Source organism: Larimichthys crocea, chromosome IV (assembly GCF_000972845.2).
Source record: "Larimichthys crocea isolate SSNF chromosome IV, L_crocea_2.0, whole genome shotgun sequence".
Classification (NCBI taxonomy): Eukaryota; Metazoa; Chordata; class Actinopteri; family Sciaenidae; genus Larimichthys; species Larimichthys crocea.
The window spans coordinates 3,818,619-3,839,960 of record NC_040014.1 but is presented as its reverse complement, the minus strand read 5'-3'; the positions used below and the strand labels follow the sequence as shown (position 1 = coordinate 3,839,960).

The window sequence follows — 21,342 nt, the reverse complement described above, 5'->3', positions numbered from 1 at the left end:
ATGGAGGCTAAATGATGCTATTTCTATAAAAAAATAAAATAAATAAGAAAGCGCTCTAAGATGGATGTTGAGCAAAGTATAAGTGGAGGATGAGTGAGCAGTTGCAGGGAGGGAAGCCCTTTGGGTGGGCGGGGCAGTGTGGTGTGAATTTCAACATGCCAAAACGCTTTATGGATGGAGAGAGGGATAAAAGGGGGAAACATAGAATAAGTAAACACAAAACAAATAGCATGACAAATCAATCCTGGCCAGCACTGGCCCCGCAGTACATCCTTTTTCATCAGGTCACATGACTAGGCACTTTTATCACCCAGTTGACCAGCACTTTTCTCTCAACACCCCTAATGACATGATTTTAGGTGGCGAGCAGGCATTAGCTGGCCTGGAGGATAGATGAGAGCTGGCAGAGAAATGATTGGTGCACAACATCACTCAATTTTAGTGCAGGTATTAATAAATGTGCATTTTTCCTGTTGGAAGATGACATCTCATGTTAGTAAATAGAGAAAGTCAGCCTGTGTAACAAGTAAACGTCTTGGTTCAGGAAAAATCAATTCCCAAGTGACGTCAGTTCTCTTCTTTTAATCTTTACTTTCCCGTATTTCTTACACGTCTGACACTGCAGGAGTGCATTCTGGCCACTCTGAGCCCTGATGAGGTGCTGCGTGTGCTCAGTCCCGGCCATGCATGGCATGCTGGACCATCAGATGAAGCGTGGCATGGGACCTGCACAGTGTACAGCAGTCGCCTGTTTCATGTCGGAAACAGAAGCGAGCTGCCACAGTGCATCATCATAATACACCATCATCATCATCATCATAATCATCATCATTATCATCATCACGCTATAGTGTTTGTCACGCTTTGTTTTCATCTCAGACTGACACCAGTTTCAGTCTTGTTCAGACAGTGCACTTCTGAGTAACATCTGTGTTAAAAGCTGAAAGCCAGACGTGTAGCCTCTCAGTGATGTAGTGGTCAACAACAAATTATCAGCATCAGTGATCACAGAAAAATCAGTACATGTAGAGATATAAATCAGTATGATCTAAATCTATAGAAGACATTATGCTTAGTAACATTAAGACAACGTTACAAGACATACATGATAAAATATGAAACACACAAAGCCTAAGTTGAGAGGTATGCAAAAATAAATAAAAAAATGTACAGGGTACATCATTTCTACAGTATTTCTTTGTAGCCAGTCATCGTTTATGCATCACCTTTTTAGACATGGTATCTGTAATATTGCTGGCTCCATCTGTCTGTGAGGATAATATCTTTTGAGCTTACAAAAATAGATTTCTGTCACATAAAAGGTTGGAAATGTGTTCAGTAATGACAAGACCCTTACGAAGAGAGCTGAAATGTTTGTGCGGTATTTTTCACCTCAGTACACCTTGTTGGTGAAGGACATCATGCGCATTGTCATCTTTCACATGTTATGCTGTCTTGTTATTTGGTCCTTGGTGCAGATAGAGAACTTCTTTCATTTCTTAGTTAGACCAAGTTTCAGATGTTTTTTTAAAGCAGAATTGTAGCTGTAGATATTTCCAGTTTGTCAAACACGACACTTCAGAATTCTGCAATTAACTAACGGCTTTTTTAAGACTGTAATCTCCGTTAGCATGACTGCTTTCAATTCAGATATAAGTCATATTTGAAGTGTTGTACGAGAAATGATTGTTGTCATGACTTTTAAATCTGTAACAACATATCTTTTGGGACAAGCTGTAAGTATAAACTGACACATTATCAAGTTTTAAGTTGTAAGTAACAGTCACATATATTTACATGTACATCTATAGCAGAGGTGGAGTCGTGTTTCTGGTCACCAGTCAAAGGGACTTCAACATTCTCTTTCTTTCAGCTCTGGTTTGGTCTCCACCAATGGTCGTTGCTAGTTGCTAACTGCTTTTGATGGCTGCCGTGGCTGAAAATGACGCTATCAGTGGTGAGATTGAACAAAAACAGTTGGAGGCTGTCTTCTGTTTCCTCTATTATCACACATCTGTCACAAAAGAGATACAATCTTAAGTGTTACATACTTACTTTGTATAATGTGAATTATACATTTAAATCATACAGATTTATATCAGCTTCAAAAAGGATGCTAAATTCTATCCAAAATATATAAATGTTCTAAATGAGATTCGGTAGGTGTACCTCCACTACATCTCTGTGGCTACAGCTCCTTAAAGCTCCAATATCTTAGGCATGCAATTCTAATAATGCATGCACCCTTATTTAATTGTAAAGCATTGACGAAGCAACGGTGTGTGGTAGTTAATGAACTTATATTTCTCTATATCATCTGGGGTTTTGAGCAATAACAGCACGTAAAGATAGTGTCAGCCTGCAGAGGATGAGGGATGTACTACACGAACAGATCAAGGTCATCGAGGTTAGTCAGAAGTGCATGTTCTCTCAGGTTATGTATCCATGTTTAAAGGCATGTGGGTGCACAGTACTGCACAGTGCTTTGCATTAATACACCAACCTGAGGCAGTATAAGCACATAATAACATACAAACACACATACAAGCTGTCAGAATGATGCCAACAATGGGACTCCAGGTTTTAGTGCTCGCCGTACTAAGGAAGGAGGAGGCCATATAAACTGTGCTCTTTCTTTTTACATTGTGATGAGTGTGTGTCCTACATAACCAAGTTGTCTTTTTTAATTTGTAAAAAATTAGATCACAGTGAGTAATCCAATCAGTGCACCCAAACCGCATGAGTAATATCTTGAGAAATATTCACGCTGAACAGAACAGATTGTATTAGCTCGACTTGACTTCTTGGGCTCCCTTTGTGCTCATGGCATAAGACCCCGTCAAAGTGGTTATATTCAGGGCAGTGAAGATCGTGTATCTCTGTTGTTTTAGCTCTAGGGCCCACAGTGAGGGTAGATGAGCATGCATGAGCCATCTTTGTTCAGCAGCGCAGATAAATCTTATGTGATCGCCGCTGACATGGATATAAAACACGCTGATCTGCGGGCAGTTTAGTGTGTCCCTCTCCTTTCTCAGTGTCCCCCCTCCCCCATACATGCATTCACCTGCTGTATGCGCCTAGAGAACACACATTGATATGAGGACACTCACGACAGTTACATACAGTAGTTAGGTTGATGGAAGACACTCTCAGAAGGACATTGATTTGCTGACAGGCACTTGTGATTATACTGTACCTTCCTCCAGCCCTGCTGTCTGCTATTCAGCAGGGCCAAACACTGAGCTTTGGTTCAAGGCTTACACAGAGTCAGCGGACGGGCTGCCAGGGCCACACCTCAGACTCACAGTGTGACTGGCCATTAAATGTGCAACCCCCCTGTACCTCCAATCAGCTATCCAATCAGGGAGTGAAACCATCAAGAGTTAAAGAAGGGGGAGGGTGCGTGGGTGGAGGAAGGGTGCACCAATGCTCCAACGCTTCACGGCCATGTTTGATTGCATCTGAGTATGAAGGGCAAATCATGTTCTTCATCGGCTGACCGGAGGACATCGCTTTATTGCAGCTAAAAGGGTTGGTTCACTCAGATTACAAAAAGAAATGTCATTTACTCCTAGTAGTATCTTTGCCATGCAGATGTCTTTGAACCACAAATAATATACCATTAACAGCTTGGAGGTTTTGGAGATACAGATCTGAAAAGCCTTGCACATAATACCAAAACTATCTGCATGGCTAGATACCACCAGGTACCACAAGTAGAAAAATCTGTATTTTTGAAATTTGGGTAAACTGACCCATTAAACTGACGCCTGCTTCTGCTTTCATTGCGTGGCACGAAGCTTCTGGCATGCAAGACAAGTTTGTCTCATATTGGGTGTCTGCAGCATGGACTCTGCAGTGGATAAGGAGACACACTGTACACTGTAGCATGGCACACTTTACAGTTGACTATACCGGGAGAGTCACTGCAGTGTGATTGAGCCAGGACATTGATTTTAATCTTTATGCTCTATTTGTATTGTTAGTTCCTGGCTGCTGCGGTATGGCCACCAGAGTAAAAGAGGAAATCAATGATGACGCAATCAAAGTGCATCAAGTGTAAAGTAATCTCTGTTATTGTTGTTTTTATGGTATTTCTGGCAGGACATAGTGTAGGGCATAGTAGGCGTTCCATGTCCACATCATCTGATTTTATGAAGCGAATAAGCGCCACAGCAGCAGCTTAGAAAATACTAGTTCATGCCATGAACGTGTCCATCATATTAGAGGGCCACGAGGCTAATTATCTTATTTTTTTACTCTAACAGCGAGAGGTGACATGGGGGTGGAAATGGTTCTGCTAATTAGTTACATACTAATGAGGGGGTCCCGGCCACAGCTTGACTTCCAGAGGCCTCCTTACTCTCCTGCAGGCACACACAAGAGACACGGGCGCTGTTGGCCTCTGGGAACTGTTAGGAACTAAAGGGTGGCCATTGAGGATGCCTTACAGTACGTGAAGGCATCAGAGATCACGGTTCTGATCTGGCTGTCTGACCACCACTGATGTGCAGAAAGAAAAGGTCCTACAGAGGCTGAAAAACAAGTGTCGCCCCCCCAATGAGAAGGGGGCTTTGTTGGCTTTCTTGCACCATAGCCTCGGCCCTTCCACCCTGGGTGTGAGCGGTCAGAGGGGGTAAATCCTACCTGCAGGTTCTTCCTCCAGACATTGACGGCCGCAAAGGCCAGCTGCATCTGCTTCCTGCGGGCGTCTTTATGGCGCTTATAGGCGATTTCGATAAAGATAAGGAAGATTCCTGCTGCTATGCCTCCAGCCACCAGCATGAAGACACCTGTTTGGGAGGGACAGAGGGACAGAAACAGAGCAGAGATGGAGATATGTGAGCTACAACCCTCTACAACCCCGCCGCTTCCACTGAGCATGAATGCATGGTCTGCCTCTCTTGCTCAGTGGCCGCCCCTCCTTTTTCAAACAGCTCCTACTGACGACGGCGGCTGTAAACCACACACTATTAATAGAAGACCACAACCGCACAAAGCCACAGCACAAGATACTGTACGGCACATTTCCACAGAGCACCCACGCCGACACTAAAACAACGATTTTGTAAAGGTATTGGACAAAAAAACGCTACAGTACCTTACCACTGCAGTTTTTGTCCAATCACTTTTAACGCTCTCTCTACGCGATAAGGACCATACCTGCCATGTTTTCAAAGGTGAGTGTGGCTGGGGCATTGCTCCTTGAGTCACACTCCTGGTATCTCACCCAGGTTTTATCTAGGTCTTCCATGAAGCCGTTCTCATGAGAACTGCAGGGGGTTGGGGGTGGTGGGGAGAGAGGTGACAAAGTTAATACACGCCGCAAATGACGGAATATTTGAGCCGCTCACTCCCAGATAGCAACATAAATGAAACAGAGACAGCAGGACAGGTGACAGACAGACATAAACTTGACACAAACAGACAGAGAGGGAAGGAGAGGGAAGATACAGAGAGAGAAGATGTGACATAAGGCGATGTATTGGATGGCTGTAAACGGTCAATACGTGACCAGGAAATCATATTGATAAGAAACCAAAAAAAGTCATACGAGTAATGCAGCTTCGGCTGGGACAGACCTGAGAATGGCCAGGGACACATTCTGTTTCCAGGGGCTGTCCTTGCGCATGCCTATGCCAAAGCCCGAACGGAAAAACAGCTCTCCCGTGGTCACCAGGTCGCACTTCTGCGAGGCTTCAAACTCCAGCACCGCAGAGTCCCAGATGAAAGCATGCAGCTTGCTGTGGGGGGAGGGGGAGGGAGGAGGAGGAGGAGGAGGAGGAAGGAGGAAGGAGGGAGGAGGAGGAGGAGGAGGGGAAGGAGGGGGTTACGGTGCGACAGTACAATGATTTACATACACATTTACGGCTCCCACCCCTCTCTCTCTCGCACACCAGATCGTGTGTGTCATTCAGCGTTTACCAGCAATCTCTACCGCTGCTTATGGCCCAAATGAAATCCAATGCCAGATGGCTGAGGGCGCGTCCCCCATTGGATTCCCCCCATCTCAAAGAAGTTCGTCTGGGTACAACCTGAAAAAGGGTGCTCCTCCACTCAATGTTAGCTTAACCTCACACTGGTGCCAGTGCTCTTGACACGTCCACACTTGCTCCTGTCCCTGGACATCTGTCATGGCTGGGTGATGGGCCTGGATCAGGCGGAATGCCGCAGTAAGTCCTGCCGCATCCATCTGATCCAGAGGTCCATGTCCTCCCCCCTAAGCTGACTGGACTGGCCCTGGTCTGTGTGCCTGACAGGTTGAGCAGCCGGCCGACACGTGCTCTGGTCGGCCCGGCCTGGCCGAGACTCACTTGTCACGCACGGCCTGGATAGCCTCGGCGGCACTCTCATAGTTGTGCTTCTCCATGTGGCGGTACATGGTGCTAAGCTCGACCTGCCGCCGGAAGTAGATGTCCACGGAGCTTTGCTTCACCGTGGCGTAGATGAACTTGTCCGATGGGTTTCTCAGCTGCATGAGGAGAAGACACAAACAGTTGAGTATGTGTATATATATTTTCCATACAGATAAAAATGTTGTGCTGTACCATGGTACTAGTATCATCCTGTACACACCCTTGGGTCATTGATGCCGGTGATGCGCTCCTCAGGCCGGTCCAACACCAGGAAGGCAGCCAGGTTGGCAGTATAAGAAGCTACAATGATCATGGCAAAGCCGGCCCACACCATACCCAGGATTCTCGCTGAGAAGCTGCGCGGCGCACCTGTGTGGTGAGTTCAAGTTTTGACCTTTCAGCTCAGTCATTTTCAGTTTCTAATTGGAATCGTCATGTAGAGTAGTTACATAAGCCTTAACACTGCGACTTCTGTTAGTACTACTACTGTATGACACAACCAAGAACAGAACAAATGACAAAAATATTATATGCAACACAATAAAATATCAGACAAGAAAAGGAAACACTGAAAGAAAAAAGAAACAAGAAAAGGTAACTGTTAAAAGACAAGCTGCAGCAACGTTTTTCTTCACAAAATGCGATTTGAAAGGAATTCATTCGTCATCCTCAAAGAAAAACATGACAACAAGGCAACACCTGGAGCACACAAATGCCTTGATTTTGGTCTTTTTACTAAGACTCTAAGACTGAAGTACTCGACGGCTCAAATTATAGTGTTCAGGGAGGAGAGGAACACTGACAAGTGATGATTTGAAGATTTTCAGTAATTTTCTTTATTTCCTCAGTGGCTCTGTCTCACCTTCTCCTATTCCAGAGTTCAGCAACACTCCCCAGGAGAACCACATAGCAGATGATAAGGTGAGGGCATCTTCTTCTTCTTCTTCACTGTTTACTTTAAATCTTCCAAACGGGCTAAAGGGAAGAAATTGGGAGGGTTGCAGGAGATAAAATGAGAAATCGCAGAGAACCTGTAGACGGAAAAACCCTGGTGACCCCAGGCAGGGAAGGGAAGTGAACATGAGTGAGCAAAGCAAGAGGGACATAAACTCCGAAAGAAAACAGACAAAGACGGCTGCACAGGGACAGAGCGGTGGAATGGTTGGAGTCAATCTTCACCTCTGTCTGCTTTCGTGTCCACACTGAGGGAAGATCTGCAGCGCGCAGGATTTCATGTAGTGCATGTGAACACACACACACACGTTCACTCATTCAGTCATGAGTACATATAAACACACACACACACACACATACATGGGCACACGCATACAAACACAGGTCTCCCTTGTACCTGAACCGGTCTAGTAGGTAAAGCATCACCGCCACCACATGCACCGAAAGACCCACCAGCAGCCACAGCGTGCTTTGGAACGGCTGCATGAACGAATCCAGTGTACTGCGAGGGATTTCCTGAAAACACACACCGCAGTTGATTGTAGATTGTATAATTAGCGTTTTTGCTTACTTTTCTTTGCATATTATAGACATAACATAAAAGCTGTTTCCAAGTTAATATTCTTAATTCTATTATTCTATATTCAATTTCCGCTTTTGCTGACCAGTTTTGCTTTAAGATTTTTTTTTCATATGACTTCCCTGCTGTTCCAGGCAGACTCTTGGAAACTGCTTGAGTTGTACAGTCAATCACACAACTTCATGGTGGCATTCAATTTTATCAAACAAAGATGGTCTGACTCGTGGCAAATGCTGCCTGAAGTCAGCGCTGCTTCACCTCCTCATAATAACAAATATGAATGCAGATTTTCTGCATGTTTTGCAAGTTTGCTTAGAGAATTTAATATCATATGGATGAGATAATAAAAGATACCGGGATCAGTAGAATAAATACATTAAATAGCACAATAGAGTTATTTGCGAAATGGTCAGGTGATGTGAAGTATATGATTTGCAACACATGGGCTAAAATCTGAGGTATAAAAACATTGGTATTGTTGTGATACAGCAGAAACCAACAGTAGGAAATTATTTCAGCTTCCACTGGTATGACTGGATCAACTATATTCAGGTAGCTGATGAAACAAATATGCATGTGTTGTTATGTTGTCTTGGTAAGCCCCTTAAATGTGACAACCTGTGCTTAGAATGAGTTAAAACGCTATAGCACCCTTGTGACACCTCTAATGAGCATGTTTTCTTCTGTTTTTTTCTGATGCAATTTTGAATTTGGGCAGAATTTCTCATATTTATCAGCTTTTTAACTGTTTCCCTGTGTTTGTGCTGTAGAAGATATAAAATGTTGGTATGACAGTTGCTTGTATTAGAGATTTGTGGATACAGTTGATGCACAACTAATATAAATGACCTTACAGATTTGAAGATTCCACAACTGAACGATACATGCAACTCCCCCATTGTATTTTCAAATGGGCTAAAGGTGGATACTTACCTTTTTAACGAGGATGGTGAGACCTTGATATTTAAAGGGTTTGGAGAACTCGATGTACTGGGCTCGTTCGTTGTTTATAGTCAGCGGGGCAACAATCATGTCAGCCAGGCCCCCCAGGAGCTCTCCCATCATGCCATTCCACTCTTTCTTGTTACTGTTGTTTACCTGAAGTCCCAAAAGGAAGGCATTAGCATGAAAATCAGCTCTCAACCTGCTGGAGTCTAGACCACAGAATGTTTCCAGGATTTAAGGATTTGGGTTAAGCCTAGTGGGGATATCAGTTCTAGGCGTGCTCCACATCTTTGGAATCTTTTATATCAAACGAGAGCTTGCTATTTTCAGAAGTTTAGAGGAACACTGAAGAAACTGAAAGTGTTAAAGTGTGCTCGTGCTGTGCCTACAGGACAGGCCTTTTCTGGGTTAGAGATGAATGTGCCCACAGAGAAAGTCAGCTGATCATGACCTGTTTCATCTCCTATCCTGATGGAAATTATTAGTAATATTAATATGATTTTGTTGGTCTGATTAGTAATGATGCTTTTTGGTATGCTGATGATGTGTATGTATGTGTTTATCCATGATAGAAAGGATAAGGCAGTGACGCAGTACAAAAAAAAGAAAAAAATGGGGTTTGTTATATTATATAATACAATTTGTTTTGTCTTTGTGGATATTTGAAGAAAGGATGGAAAAGGGCAGTCTAATTCTCAGAGACTATAAATGAATTATTAATCAGAAAATATGGCTCTTGGAAATAGCAGGAAACTGACCTTTTGGCTATTTTACATGTTTTTTTTGTAGCTGAAGCTGCTTTTTAAAAATCATGTTGTTCTATTATGTTTTATCTTCTATCTTATTAAAGCAAATTTGGTGGTTAGTGCTCACATGGCAACCTGTGAATCATGTTCATATATGGTAACTATACTGCTAATTAAAACATCTTTCTCTCTTTCCACATTGCACATCCAGAAAATTGCTTGAGGTGACACTGAGGTCAGAAGGAGACAGGAGTGGTAGCTCTATACACTCACATCACGATGAAAATGTTCTCCTGTTCCAGGTCACAATGGTTTTTATGTGATATTATTTTCATTTCATATTACAACTAATGAGCACTTCCAAATTGACAATAACACTGATGATTGCCGCTCGCTACTTCTTTGGTGCAGACATTAGAACAATGATAATGGGCAAATTCACCTGTTGGATATAAGTCTGGGTCTCTGCTCTATGACTGTTTAATGCTCCAGTTCTGAATAGTTAGTCGAGTGGAGTAAAATAAAACAATTATGTAGAGTGCTGAATGTAAGATACTGCCTCATTCAAAAATGTAACAAATAAGACTGAAAAACTGACCCGCTCTTGAGTTCCGAATTTCCCATCAGCCACCAGGTGCACCTCATAGGTAAAGTTCATGGTCATAGCCAACTTGATCAGGAGATCAATGCAGAAGCCATAACAACATTGGGGTACAATGGGACGTCCTGTAACAAAACCAGCGATGGTTGCAAGTTACAATCACTCTTGCAGATACACGTTAGATGTTTTAATCCAAAGGCGGCGCACATAGACTGGACATAATGCGTGACACGGTGCACTGCAGACGACCACACACAATCACGCTGTTTTGCCAGAAACACACAACATACAGACCGAGCATGTCTCAACAGTCTCTCATTCTGAATGGCACACTCAGCTACATGCATACATATATAGATACCTACTGCATATATATGTATGCATCTCCAGTGGGTGGTTGGCGGGTGCAGTAAAAGCACAGTGATAATATAAACGTCCCTGATAGGTTACCTGGGATGGTCTCATTGGGCCCAGTGCAGATAACCTTTTTAATTAAGACTCCATTTAATGTCATTTCCTCCTTGCATGTTCCATCCGGTTGAGTGGGTTTCACATACACAAATGGCTCCTGGTGTATCGTCACTATCTATAACAGACGGGACAAAAAGCTGTTTATCACGTAGTCAGAGCTGGAGTATGTTTTGATCCCGAGGGACTTCGACGCAGTGCAGAGAGAGTGTTAAAAAAAAAAAGAAGAAGGAGAGAGAAGAAATACTTGGTAAAACACAGCAGATGCACAAATTCCCATGTATAAACTCCACAGATACACATGGACACACAGACAGACAGATGAATGTAAAAATAACTGACAAGGATACAGATGAAGAGGTTCTTTGCAAGCCTGTGACAAATGTGAAGGGATACAAGTCATAGCAAATATATCACTGCTGCCTTCATGAACATAGATTAACTTCGCTCCCCTGTGAGGAATAAGCGTCAGCGCACTGTCCAACACGAGCGCATCAGCTCAGGTCCATACTCTATCTGTGTAGACATGTATGTCACATTGCAGCAGTGAAGCGGAGGCACCCTACCTTTAATCGAGTGGACATCTGGAAGCCCTGTGGTTTCTCAGTCTCTCCTCCGGGCCAGATGATCTTCCGCTGATTGTTCATTACCACCTGCAGCGATGCCACACACATATACAGTATTGTAGGTGAGTGCTGACAGAAGGCTTGCTGCTGATGAGTCTCCAACACTGTGGGTGAGCATCACTAATGAGTCAGCTTTATATAACCACAGCTCAGCGACTCTTTCATTTACTTCTTCGACCTCTGACTTACGTATCATACCTGAGGCTTTCAGGAACTGATTATTATCACACCTATCCACGGGGGAACTGAAGTGCTGATCCTCGCAGTCCTTACTGGTTCTTGTGTTTGCATGGTTGACCCATTTAAAAATCCACCATTAACTAAAGATGATTATAATTTGACAAAATAATTTTAACACTTTGTGGACTAACTAGTTTTTTTTCCAGAGCTTTCAACCACATCTCCATGTTTTTCAAAGTATACAATTTTTAAATTTAGTTTTTTTCTTTTTTGTCATGTTATGTTAGGGTTGTATGGTTACACAGTTCTGATGAAGGATCATTTTTCATGTACTGAATCTATGAGGAATGTTTTTGTTGTAAAGCTAATCCCAAAGGACGATCCATAATTGTAATATGACACTTAAGTTGTGTCTGTCGGCATCTTGATTTTCATATCGTTTTGAATAAATGGAAAACTAGTGGTTGTCTGCGATATAGAAAAATCTCTCTGTGCTTTGATCAGCAATGAGCTTTGAAAATATTTTCTATTTTCCCTATTTTATACCTAGTGCTCATGAAGGAGGAGTTAGGTTTCATTTTCAGATACACGCAGCTCCTTCTTGCCATCTAGAGTTGCACAGTGGACAAATCTACAATCCTCTTGCAGTGCAGAAAAAAATCCATGGTTCATGGCAAACCATGATTCAACCAAAGGTTAGGTGATGCTACAACAGTCTATCCAAAATTTACACTCACTTTTAATGAGTACCTTAACACCCCCACAAAAGTCTTGGTTTTGCTGAACTCGAGTAGTTAAACTTCGTCAATCAAGCAGGCTGTGGACTGTGCGAATGTTGCAATTCATTATAGCAATAATAAAATACTCCTCAAATTCACTATGACAGACTGCTGCTTCATCGTAAGAGCTTTGGCTGAACTACAGAGTGATTTTTTTGCACGGTGTAGAGTTGCCCTACATGAACTGTATTGTACTATAGATAGAAAACTGGAGCTGCATGTCCAATACGAATAAAAAAGATAGATGATTATGTACATGGAGGAGACATACACGTGGGCAGTAAGTATAAAATAGGGAATGGACTTCTTTTCTTAGGTTTCTCTAAATTAGTTGTGTCAAACAGGCCAGAGTTGCCCCTGTGTGTCAGTTTACCTGTGTTCCATTGTATATGCCGACTTGAATGAGTCGACTCTTCTGGTAGTTGAGTATACTGTAGTGCGCATACTTCCTGTCACCGTCGTCATTGAACTCCACGCGTCCTGTGAGGCCCTCTGGGTATTTAGATGACATCAGCACCCTTTGGGAAGCAAATGAAAATGATTATTTGTGTGTTCATGCGTGATTTTATGTGTCGTCTCTCTGGAGCTTAGCGACGCATTTTATTGTGCATCATTCGGTACAAGGCTCTTGATTCAGAGCATGCAGTAAAATGACTCATTCGCCACATTATTTGTTGAAAATGTGATGAAACGAGGCAGAGCTGCGATGACACTTGCTGTTTTAGTCACTGCGTATGTTTGGAAACAATGCGCTTCTTTCTTGTTGTGCTGCTAACTCTAAGTGGGTCAGTCTAAACTCAGTTGCTGACTAATATAGAGTTTCTGGTACATTCTGGAAAACCTGATAAACCTGTTCTTTTTGAATTCTCTAAGATAGCCTTGCAGTCCAAACAGCAGAGCTGATCAATTGTTGATCTAACACTATTGATTAGGGCAGCTAACGGTAATTGAAAACATACACAAGTCGAACTTAATTTGTCAAATTGAATTTCAATGTTAAAGCAATACACTTGTTTTAAAGTTATATATATATCTTTAGGAAACCATGAATCTGAAAGATTATCACAGACTCATTGCATCATGCTTACCGTTTAAAGAGTGGCCCTGTTTTCCAGATGTTGGTGTTGCCCACACATCCTCTTGGGGGTTCTGTGATATTCTCCTTCTCAAAGAGCTCCTGGATGGACTGAGCCACCACAGCCACTGCATCATTGATATGGGCTGATTCGTTTTTCCCGTTGATGAGCTGGAGGCCGATCAGACCTGAGACCAGGCCAGCAAACAAAAGATAATCACTGATCTGACCCAGCCACAGCTTCTTAGGATCCTTTTGCAATTCACAAAGTGGATAAAAAACTTATAGGTCCTCCATTTTAGACATCCTGAATAAAGGTCAGACATCAGCTGTATGATCCATCTTCGTTGCCTGTTAATCTCAGGGAAAATAACTCAGAAAATGTATATATCTTGTCATTTATAAGCGAGGCAAGAGAAAAAAATGGATCATTTTTCTGATGTTACCACTGATGACCTTTTCACAGCATGTGTAAAGAGTCCCTTGAAGTTGGATCTTTTTTTTTTTGGCCCTACCAGCTAACGTTCAGGGATCCAGCACAGGCAAAGCACTATTTGTGTTAGGAACGAAACAAAAATGCCACCATAGCTAAATTTAAACCAAGCAACAATCCAACTTCAGCTAAGTTTTCTGATTGCAACCAGGTCCATCAGTCTTGCAGACTCTTGGAAGAAGCTGCAGTGGAGGTGTGAGAGACCGGACATGGACAAGAACAACAAACTCTCTGCAGGGGTTGGTTGTGTTTAGAGTGCCTGGGGGGAAGACGCTTGACGTTTGTGACCACAAAGTGATAAAATACTGTGCGAAAACTGTGCGAAAAATCCAGGAGACATAAAAAAGCTTTTGTATCTTACCATTTTATCAGTATATCTGTTGCAAAAGTCTCCCTTCATAATTCATTAGAAACCGGGGTATTAATATGGCAGCATAGCACAATGCATTTACCTTTGGATAGTCCAGGACATACACATTTTAAACTAAAAATGGAGTGAACTGTAGATATACATTTAAACCTTTAAACACATAATGCTTAAACGTTTAAATGATGAACACACAACAAGCAGTTATACAGTTAATCGTGTAATGCATCCATCGTTAAACAGTTAGTCCCTCTAATCCTGTACGTGTTATGATTGGCCTCTGAGTAAAGACAGCGGGTTAACGCTCGTATTCCAACTGATCTCTGCTGGATGAACGTACCGTCTGGCGCCTCGCTCAGGGCTTTACCCGACATCTCTCTCTCGCCCACCAGCCACACGTATCCCGAGCCTGTCATGTTGAGGAAACGGGCAGCCTTGTACACTGCAGCAGCATCTTCCTCACTGGAATTTGGCATGTTAAGAAAAACACAACAGATTGCTTTTTTGTTTTTTTTTTGGAGAAAGACATTTTTGTGCTGATTCATTCACAGTTGTTTGAGATTTCATTTTCATTTTTCAGTTCACTTTCTTGTATTTATGCCTCCGTTGGAGATCTACTCGACAGCGAGGGGGATACAGAGAGGGACGTGATAGTTTCCAGCTGGAACTGAACCAGGAAAGTGTCTGCTTTGCACCAAGAATTTGTTTACTGTTATGCCCAAACTTCTAATTTGCTGATTTTCCTTTTAAATTTTCCCATAATTAACTCAAAGTTCTACTTTGTATGAACATTTAAAATTCACAGACCTCACAGAATGGGAGTTGCTAGTCTACTGCTGTCTTGATTGGTATTGGTAGTTTGTTTGTGTAATTCTGAGACTTTGGTAAGTTTGAACTTAAGTGACATAATAACACAAACAACCTGCTGACCAACAACTCGCCTTTTATGCGACATAAAATTCCTTTGACCAGAGAAATATAAAAGTTGTTATATGGGTCTTATTTTTTAACAAGAATGTCTGCGTAGCATCCTTTCCATAATGTTGTCAGACACTTAACAAGAACAATCTGAGCATGTCAGTGGCAAAAACAAGCTCTTTTAGTGGACATACACTGACACTGTGCAATTTCCCTGAAGGATTACACATCCCAGCTGCCACTGTTCGCTCGATACTGGACTAATTTAAAAGATTCTTTTCCCCATTAGTCACTTATACACAAAAACATGGTGGAATAGGGTCCAGGTTGAAAAACACCATAACAAGTTTCCCATTACCTTGAATTAGGTTTAAGATGAAATGCTGAAATGATTAGATCTTTAATCAAGTAGTTGATTAATCAAAAAATTAATCAGCAAGTTTTTTTTAAACTGATTCATTGTCAGAAAGTCAAAAAATATCCCTAAATCCTCAGTTCTAACTTCTCATTTTGGTAACATAATGCTTGCATTGCATACTTTATCACAAGGAATGTGGCCATAAAACTCAAATCAAATCGGTAGGTTGTGAGAGATGATACCTTCACCATTGCTCCCTCTGAAGCTTTAAATGTGTAATTTAGGATATAAATCTCACCTGGCGGAAAGGATGATGACTCGGGCCTCCAGCTCTTTCGCCTCCAGCAGCAGGGCAGTTAAGTTAGTCTCCTGGCTGAACTGGAGGACTTTCTCTGCCTGTGATCGGGGCATAAGAAAGGTCAAGCCAGCTACTTTTCCCTACCTTAGACACCATGCTGCCTCTTTACCTGTTTGGTTTCGAGCTTGGTCGATTTTGTTTGGAAAACGGGAGACAGAGATAAAAAGGAAAAGCGATCCAGGGGAACCGGCTGAACGAAAAAAAAAAAAAAAAAAGCTTGAAGGGAAAAAAAACTTTTGCATTTGTTCGCATGCAAACTGAGGGTTATCAAGGCTCCAAAGAAGGACGTGCATGTGTTAGGTAGGGGGAAGAAGAAGGTCAATGCAACCAGTAACTAAAAACGGGTGAAGGGGGTGAGGGGGACGTTTTCCCCCAACAAAAAAACTGCTGAAAATTAGGGAAGTGCTATAGAACAGGAGGAAGTAGCATCTGGGAAACGGCTTTGTCCCACACTACCGGTTCTCCACAAAGGAATGGACTTGCAAACTCTTTTTGTGTGTGAGTGTGTGTGTTCTGAGTACATGCATTCCTTTATTGAAGGAGAAAATGAAAATGATAAAAGCGTGGCGCTGTTGACTGATTTCTTTTTTTTTGTAATGACCGAAAATTATAGATTTTCATTCTATAAATCATTCTTCATTTAAATCATAGGGAAATGTATCAAATTAAAAATTAAAGAAAACACGTGCTACCAAGAGAGGGACATTTCTGGGTCGGCTGGTGACTGGTTTGGGCTGGTTTCTAGTTGCTACGTTTGGAAAGTTGGTGGGCGGCGTGCATTGACCATGCAAATATACCTTAGGTCCTCGCTTGTTGTCATAGGACAGTTGGTCGAGGTTTTCATAGTTCCTTTTTTTATTCTGATGAGTAATGTGCACAGAGAAAATATGCAGACACAGAAAAATATTATAAACAGTTGAAAATGGAGGGCAGTAAAGCATTCCAACAAATCTCCACTTTTCTGCTTCAAATTGGGATCTTTAACGGTGGGGCTTGCAAAGAACATCAGAGATGACCGCTTTGTCATGCTGAAATCATGTATACTTGTTAAAGATATCAAATAGGATCAGGGAGTGTATTCATTGTGCTCGTTGCATACATTATCAGTGATGCTGATTCAGCTGTATAGATTAGCTTTATGAATAATTAGATCCAAATGCTCTGGCTCCAGAAATAATCAATACAAAAACCTTTGAAATTTACATACCGGAGACTTTTAACAAAACAAAGAAAGCCAATCAAATTACACTAGACCAACACACCATCAAGTCCAAAGTCGGAACACGTCTTTAGCTTCCTAAAAATATAGAAGAAATCAAGCTAAAATGAGAGCTCATTAAAATGTAACCTGCACTTCATCCATCCAGCCATCTGTTGAGGTGACGCCATATTTTCACCAGCTCCAAAGTGCCAAACTTCATAGGCTGCAGCTAGTTCTGTCCTTCGTGTCATTAAATAATTGACCAGAACAACACATCAGAAGCTAGAAACCATCATGACATCAACTGCAAATCGTAACTGCATGCATTCATTTTAATTTAATGGTTGCACAAAACGTAGTTACCAATGTGTTGTGACTTTTGAAATCAAATGGAATCAAATTTAAAAAAGAAAAAATCCAATGATTCTGACCCAGCTGCAAAAAAAAAAAAAAAAAAAAATTAATAGTGTATAAATATCTCAAGAGAGAAATCAAGTATTAAATCTTAAGATGTGATGGTGAACTGACAGTAGAATTCAAAATTGTTGATGTCTCATTTCCTGTTGGTATACTAACTGCTAAAACAATATAGTATGTATGTACTGTATACTGCATAATATGTAGTATAGAATTTGGTCACAGTACAACATTGCTGAGGAGGTTAAACAAATTCAGACACCTGAGGTGTCACCATTTTGGATTCTAGTCCAGGTCTGTGCTCAGTAAGAGGAGGCACTCGGGAGTCCAGCCTGAGTCAGGGAGCCATTTTGCAAGAAAACACATCATCTTTCTGCTCCACAGGATTTCCTTCACAGCTGCCTGGCTTCACAATTCACACTTCAGTGCACTCAGGGTCTGTTTCCGTCCCTTCACACAGTCGACACTGACCGTACATCAGTACAAACAGAGATTCCATTCACAACCAAAAGCTTTTAAAGCTATTACATAACCCTGACACTATTGTGATCTTTGTGTACGTCGTATTAGTTTGCGGACTAATTGTGATTCTAAATGTTGAGGGGTAAGTGAAGTGTCTAAGCCTGAATCACAATCACCACTTAAAGAAATTTCATCTAAACTGAAGGATTGCAAACAACGCGGTTTCTTGTGTAAAAACACGAAAACAAATTGTCAGTAGGATTTTATGGCATTTGAAATATTCCATTTCCATATTTCATTAAGGAAATGTTGTAAAAATATGTGATTTTTTAAAAGATGGAAGAACAACGTCATAGGACAAAACAAAAATAGTTTGAAACTACATCAGAAAAAGGTGAAATATCCCACTAAGTGAGAAGATTTTCTCCTTCTTGCTGAGAAAACTAAAACATTAAAACAACATTGATGAGAACATGTTCATCCTAACACTTTAAGTGTACCATCAGAATTCTAACTTCAATGAGAGACCGTATCTTCAGCATATAGAAATCTTTTCTGTGAGTAACATCCATCCAGCAGCATAGAGAAATATCACTATAGAGAAATCTATTTTAGCGCTCTATTTTTGTATGTAGGCATTAATATTTCATGTGTGTTGGTCACGTTTGCACTGACAGAGTCCACTGTGTCCAGAGCCTTCTTGCTGGTGGTGGCAGTGCTACCCCTGTGACTGTGTGACCTTACTAACAAGTTGCCATGGAGCTAAAAGTAATATGTCAATTTACTGCAGCACAACAGGGTGATTAGCAAGAATAACACCTCTCTCTTTTAATTAGAGCCTAATGTGACGAAGCTGCAGCCTGCCACATTCAAACTAACATCCGGTTCCATCGCCTAAAACAGTCGAAAGCTGTTGCTACATTTACAGATTAGGGGTTTAGATTAGGATCATCCAAACAAATGTATGATACAAGAGCTGGTAGAAGTTCCACCAGTTTCTTATAGCCACCAGGAGACACCCAAAAAATAATTTTCAACTTTTAAATATTTAAATATAAACTTAATGATTTTGTTATTATTACAAATGGCAAAACTGCATATGCACTCACAAGGCAGTTGACAAAACTTAACTTAATCTTAAGATTATTATGTATGATGTTTATATTCAATTTCCACAAGAATGACACTGTACCAAACTAATATTTAGAGGCTGGGGTACATTTTTCTTATTATGAACAAATCCCATGTAAAGATACATTAGTCCATCTCACCAGACTTTTCAAATTCATATTCTACCCCATCTGTGGCACTCAGCCCCAAGCTCATTGGTTCTTATTAAAGATGTAAATCTTTAAAAACAGACCACAAATTTAAGGTTCCCTGTATTTTTCTCATCTCAGTAATTTCCTAAAACATCTGGGCACTGTAGGTTTTGTGGATTAATACATATTTTGGGCCTCTAGTGAGTGTCAACAGCAGGATAGTGCTTGTGTGATTTATGTGTGTATTGTGTATCGTGTGTGTGTGTGTGTGTGTGTGTGTGTGTGTGTGTGTGTGTGTGTGTGTGTGTGTGTGTTCATTGTAACCAAGTGTGGCTGACTGATGTGTTTTTAATAGTTATTGGACAACAATGGAGCTCTACGTCACAGAGGAATAAGATATATCAGACGTTGGATGCACACACACACACACAGTGTTGACAGTAAGAAAAATATATAATATTCCTACCCTTGTCCTTTTAGTTTTACCAGGATTTTCAGCATAATTATTGCTGCACACACTGGGGAGAACTTCTCAAATAAATCATGCCCAGGGCTTGAAAAATGCTCGAGCTGGCCCCGCAGTCATGACTAAATATATGTGTAATTAAAGCCTCATAGTAGAGAGAGTTGTAGCAACTTCTCTCAGTATTATGGGACTGAAAGGGACGCACAGATGGGCTCATTTTCAGATCCAAACTCAGATTATACAAACATAAAAAGAACTTCCTGGATTCTTACTAAAAGCTTTGAATACACACATTTCTCCTCTTCAGTGCAAGATGTGAGTCACATCTAGATTTGACAGCGTCGTCGTTTAAACTGCATATGAGTGGCTGCACAATCCATCATGATTAATGCAAGTGTTTGAAATGTTTTCCTTTTGATGACTGTTAATCATTACTGAACCCAGTCACTTAATTTAAGCAGTTTTCACTTTAGCTGTAGCCGCCTTCTGTGTATTACCTCAGGTCTGTGTCATATTCAGTGTCTCATCAGCTCCTGATTTAATTAAATCTCTGAATTGGGACTCATTTCACATCGCCACACAATTACAGCAAAGAGCCCCAGAGAGGGACAAGCATCACAGAGTATAACAGAAAAAACATATCCCAAGGTAATTTCATTGTACTAAATAGATGCAATAGACAGCAGTGGTGTCCCCTTTTCTCTATGTTCCTAAAGGGCACGCATCATCGCTGTCTCAAGTCTGTTTTGGCTCGAAGAAGATCAGCATTTCACTGACCCACATGCACAGCTCAGAGCTACACTTAAAATGGACGCATCAGCAGTATCTGAAGAGGCGATAAAAATAAAAAAAAACTCCCATATCTTGTGAACAGGGTGCAATAAACACAAGGCCTCTGTGTACAATAATGAAGCTGACCATTCATGACGCACCAAGAGGAAACAAACACCTGATTTCCACCACGGCCCCAATAAAACACTTCAGTCTGTGATCGTTTGCAAAGCCCCACGTTAAAGTCCACTATTTGGCTCCCATTGTGGATAGACACAGGATAATTTGGACTATGGCGAAAAGCAACGTGAGGATGAGCAAATAAACATACAAACTTTTGTCAGATTAGACCACATTAGACGCTGTTGATGTCTTTAGGAATGTTAGCCAATGTTTACACAATGGTGAGAAAGAGATGTGGCCACACAACAGAAAGGAAAACAGTTACATACATAGAAGACCTATTGAGGTTTAAAAAAGCCCTACACACTCACACGTTCATGCTCACTCACTCTGGGGGAGGGAGGCCCTGGGAGCAAGAGCGTCTCACCTTTGTTTCTCTCTCCTCCAAGAGGGTCTCGAGCCTCTTTTGAGCAGCCCGCCCCTCGTGGTCGTCGCTCACTATCAGGATGATGTGGTTCCAGTTGAACTCGCGCATCAGGTCGAACCATACGTGCGCCTGATGGGAATATGGAGGGACTGTCCGCAGAAAGGACAGGTGGATACTCTGAGGAGGACGAGGCAGGAAATGCAGATTAACATTCTGAGTTGAACAGTTTGCCATAACAAATCCATTTTTGATGAATGACTCATTGCTCATAACACTTTGAAATAAGAAGACACAAGAACAGATTTTTGATATTTGTGTGCTTCCAACTTTGTGGCAACAGTTTAAAGAAGACCTTTTCCTGTTTCAACAAGGTCCAATAAGGACACTGCCTCCCTCCTCCCCCAAGTAA

General features: G+C 41.6%; 1 protein-coding gene across 10 annotated transcripts in view; it reads right to left on the bottom strand.

The window, feature by feature from the left end:
• The window catches only part of grin1a (glutamate receptor, ionotropic, N-methyl D-aspartate 1a), a 32,661-nt gene that overhangs the window by 6,874 nt on the left and 4,445 nt on the right, over positions 1-21,342 (bottom strand). For 3 of the 10 annotated variants that reach the window (XM_019279249.2, XM_019279253.2, XM_019279254.2), the window contains exons 3-19: positions 20,934-21,110; positions 16,602-16,664; positions 15,745-15,842; positions 14,511-14,632; positions 13,324-13,498; positions 12,609-12,753; positions 11,217-11,303; positions 10,621-10,768; positions 10,180-10,307; positions 8,824-8,988; positions 7,708-7,826; positions 7,219-7,331; positions 6,577-6,725; positions 6,315-6,472; positions 5,583-5,744; positions 5,164-5,273; positions 4,648-4,793 (exon numbers count right to left, since the gene is read on the bottom strand). In XM_019279249.2, the coding sequence (XP_019134794.1) occupies positions 4,648-4,793; positions 5,164-5,273; positions 5,583-5,744; positions 6,315-6,472; positions 6,577-6,725; positions 7,219-7,331; positions 7,708-7,826; positions 8,824-8,988; positions 10,180-10,307; positions 10,621-10,768; positions 11,217-11,303; positions 12,609-12,753; positions 13,324-13,498; positions 14,511-14,632; positions 15,745-15,842; positions 16,602-16,664; positions 20,934-21,110 (2,265 nt within the window). Of the gene's footprint in view, positions 1-4,316; positions 4,368-4,647; positions 4,794-5,163; positions 5,274-5,582; positions 5,745-6,314; positions 6,473-6,576; positions 6,726-7,218; positions 7,332-7,707; positions 7,827-8,823; positions 8,989-10,179; positions 10,308-10,620; positions 10,769-11,216; positions 11,304-12,608; positions 12,754-13,323; positions 13,499-14,510; positions 14,633-15,744; positions 15,843-16,601; positions 16,665-20,933; positions 21,111-21,342 lie in introns of all 10 variants that reach the window. The other 7 variants (XM_019279247.2, XM_019279252.2, XM_019279248.2 and 4 more) reach the window with 6 other exon arrangements.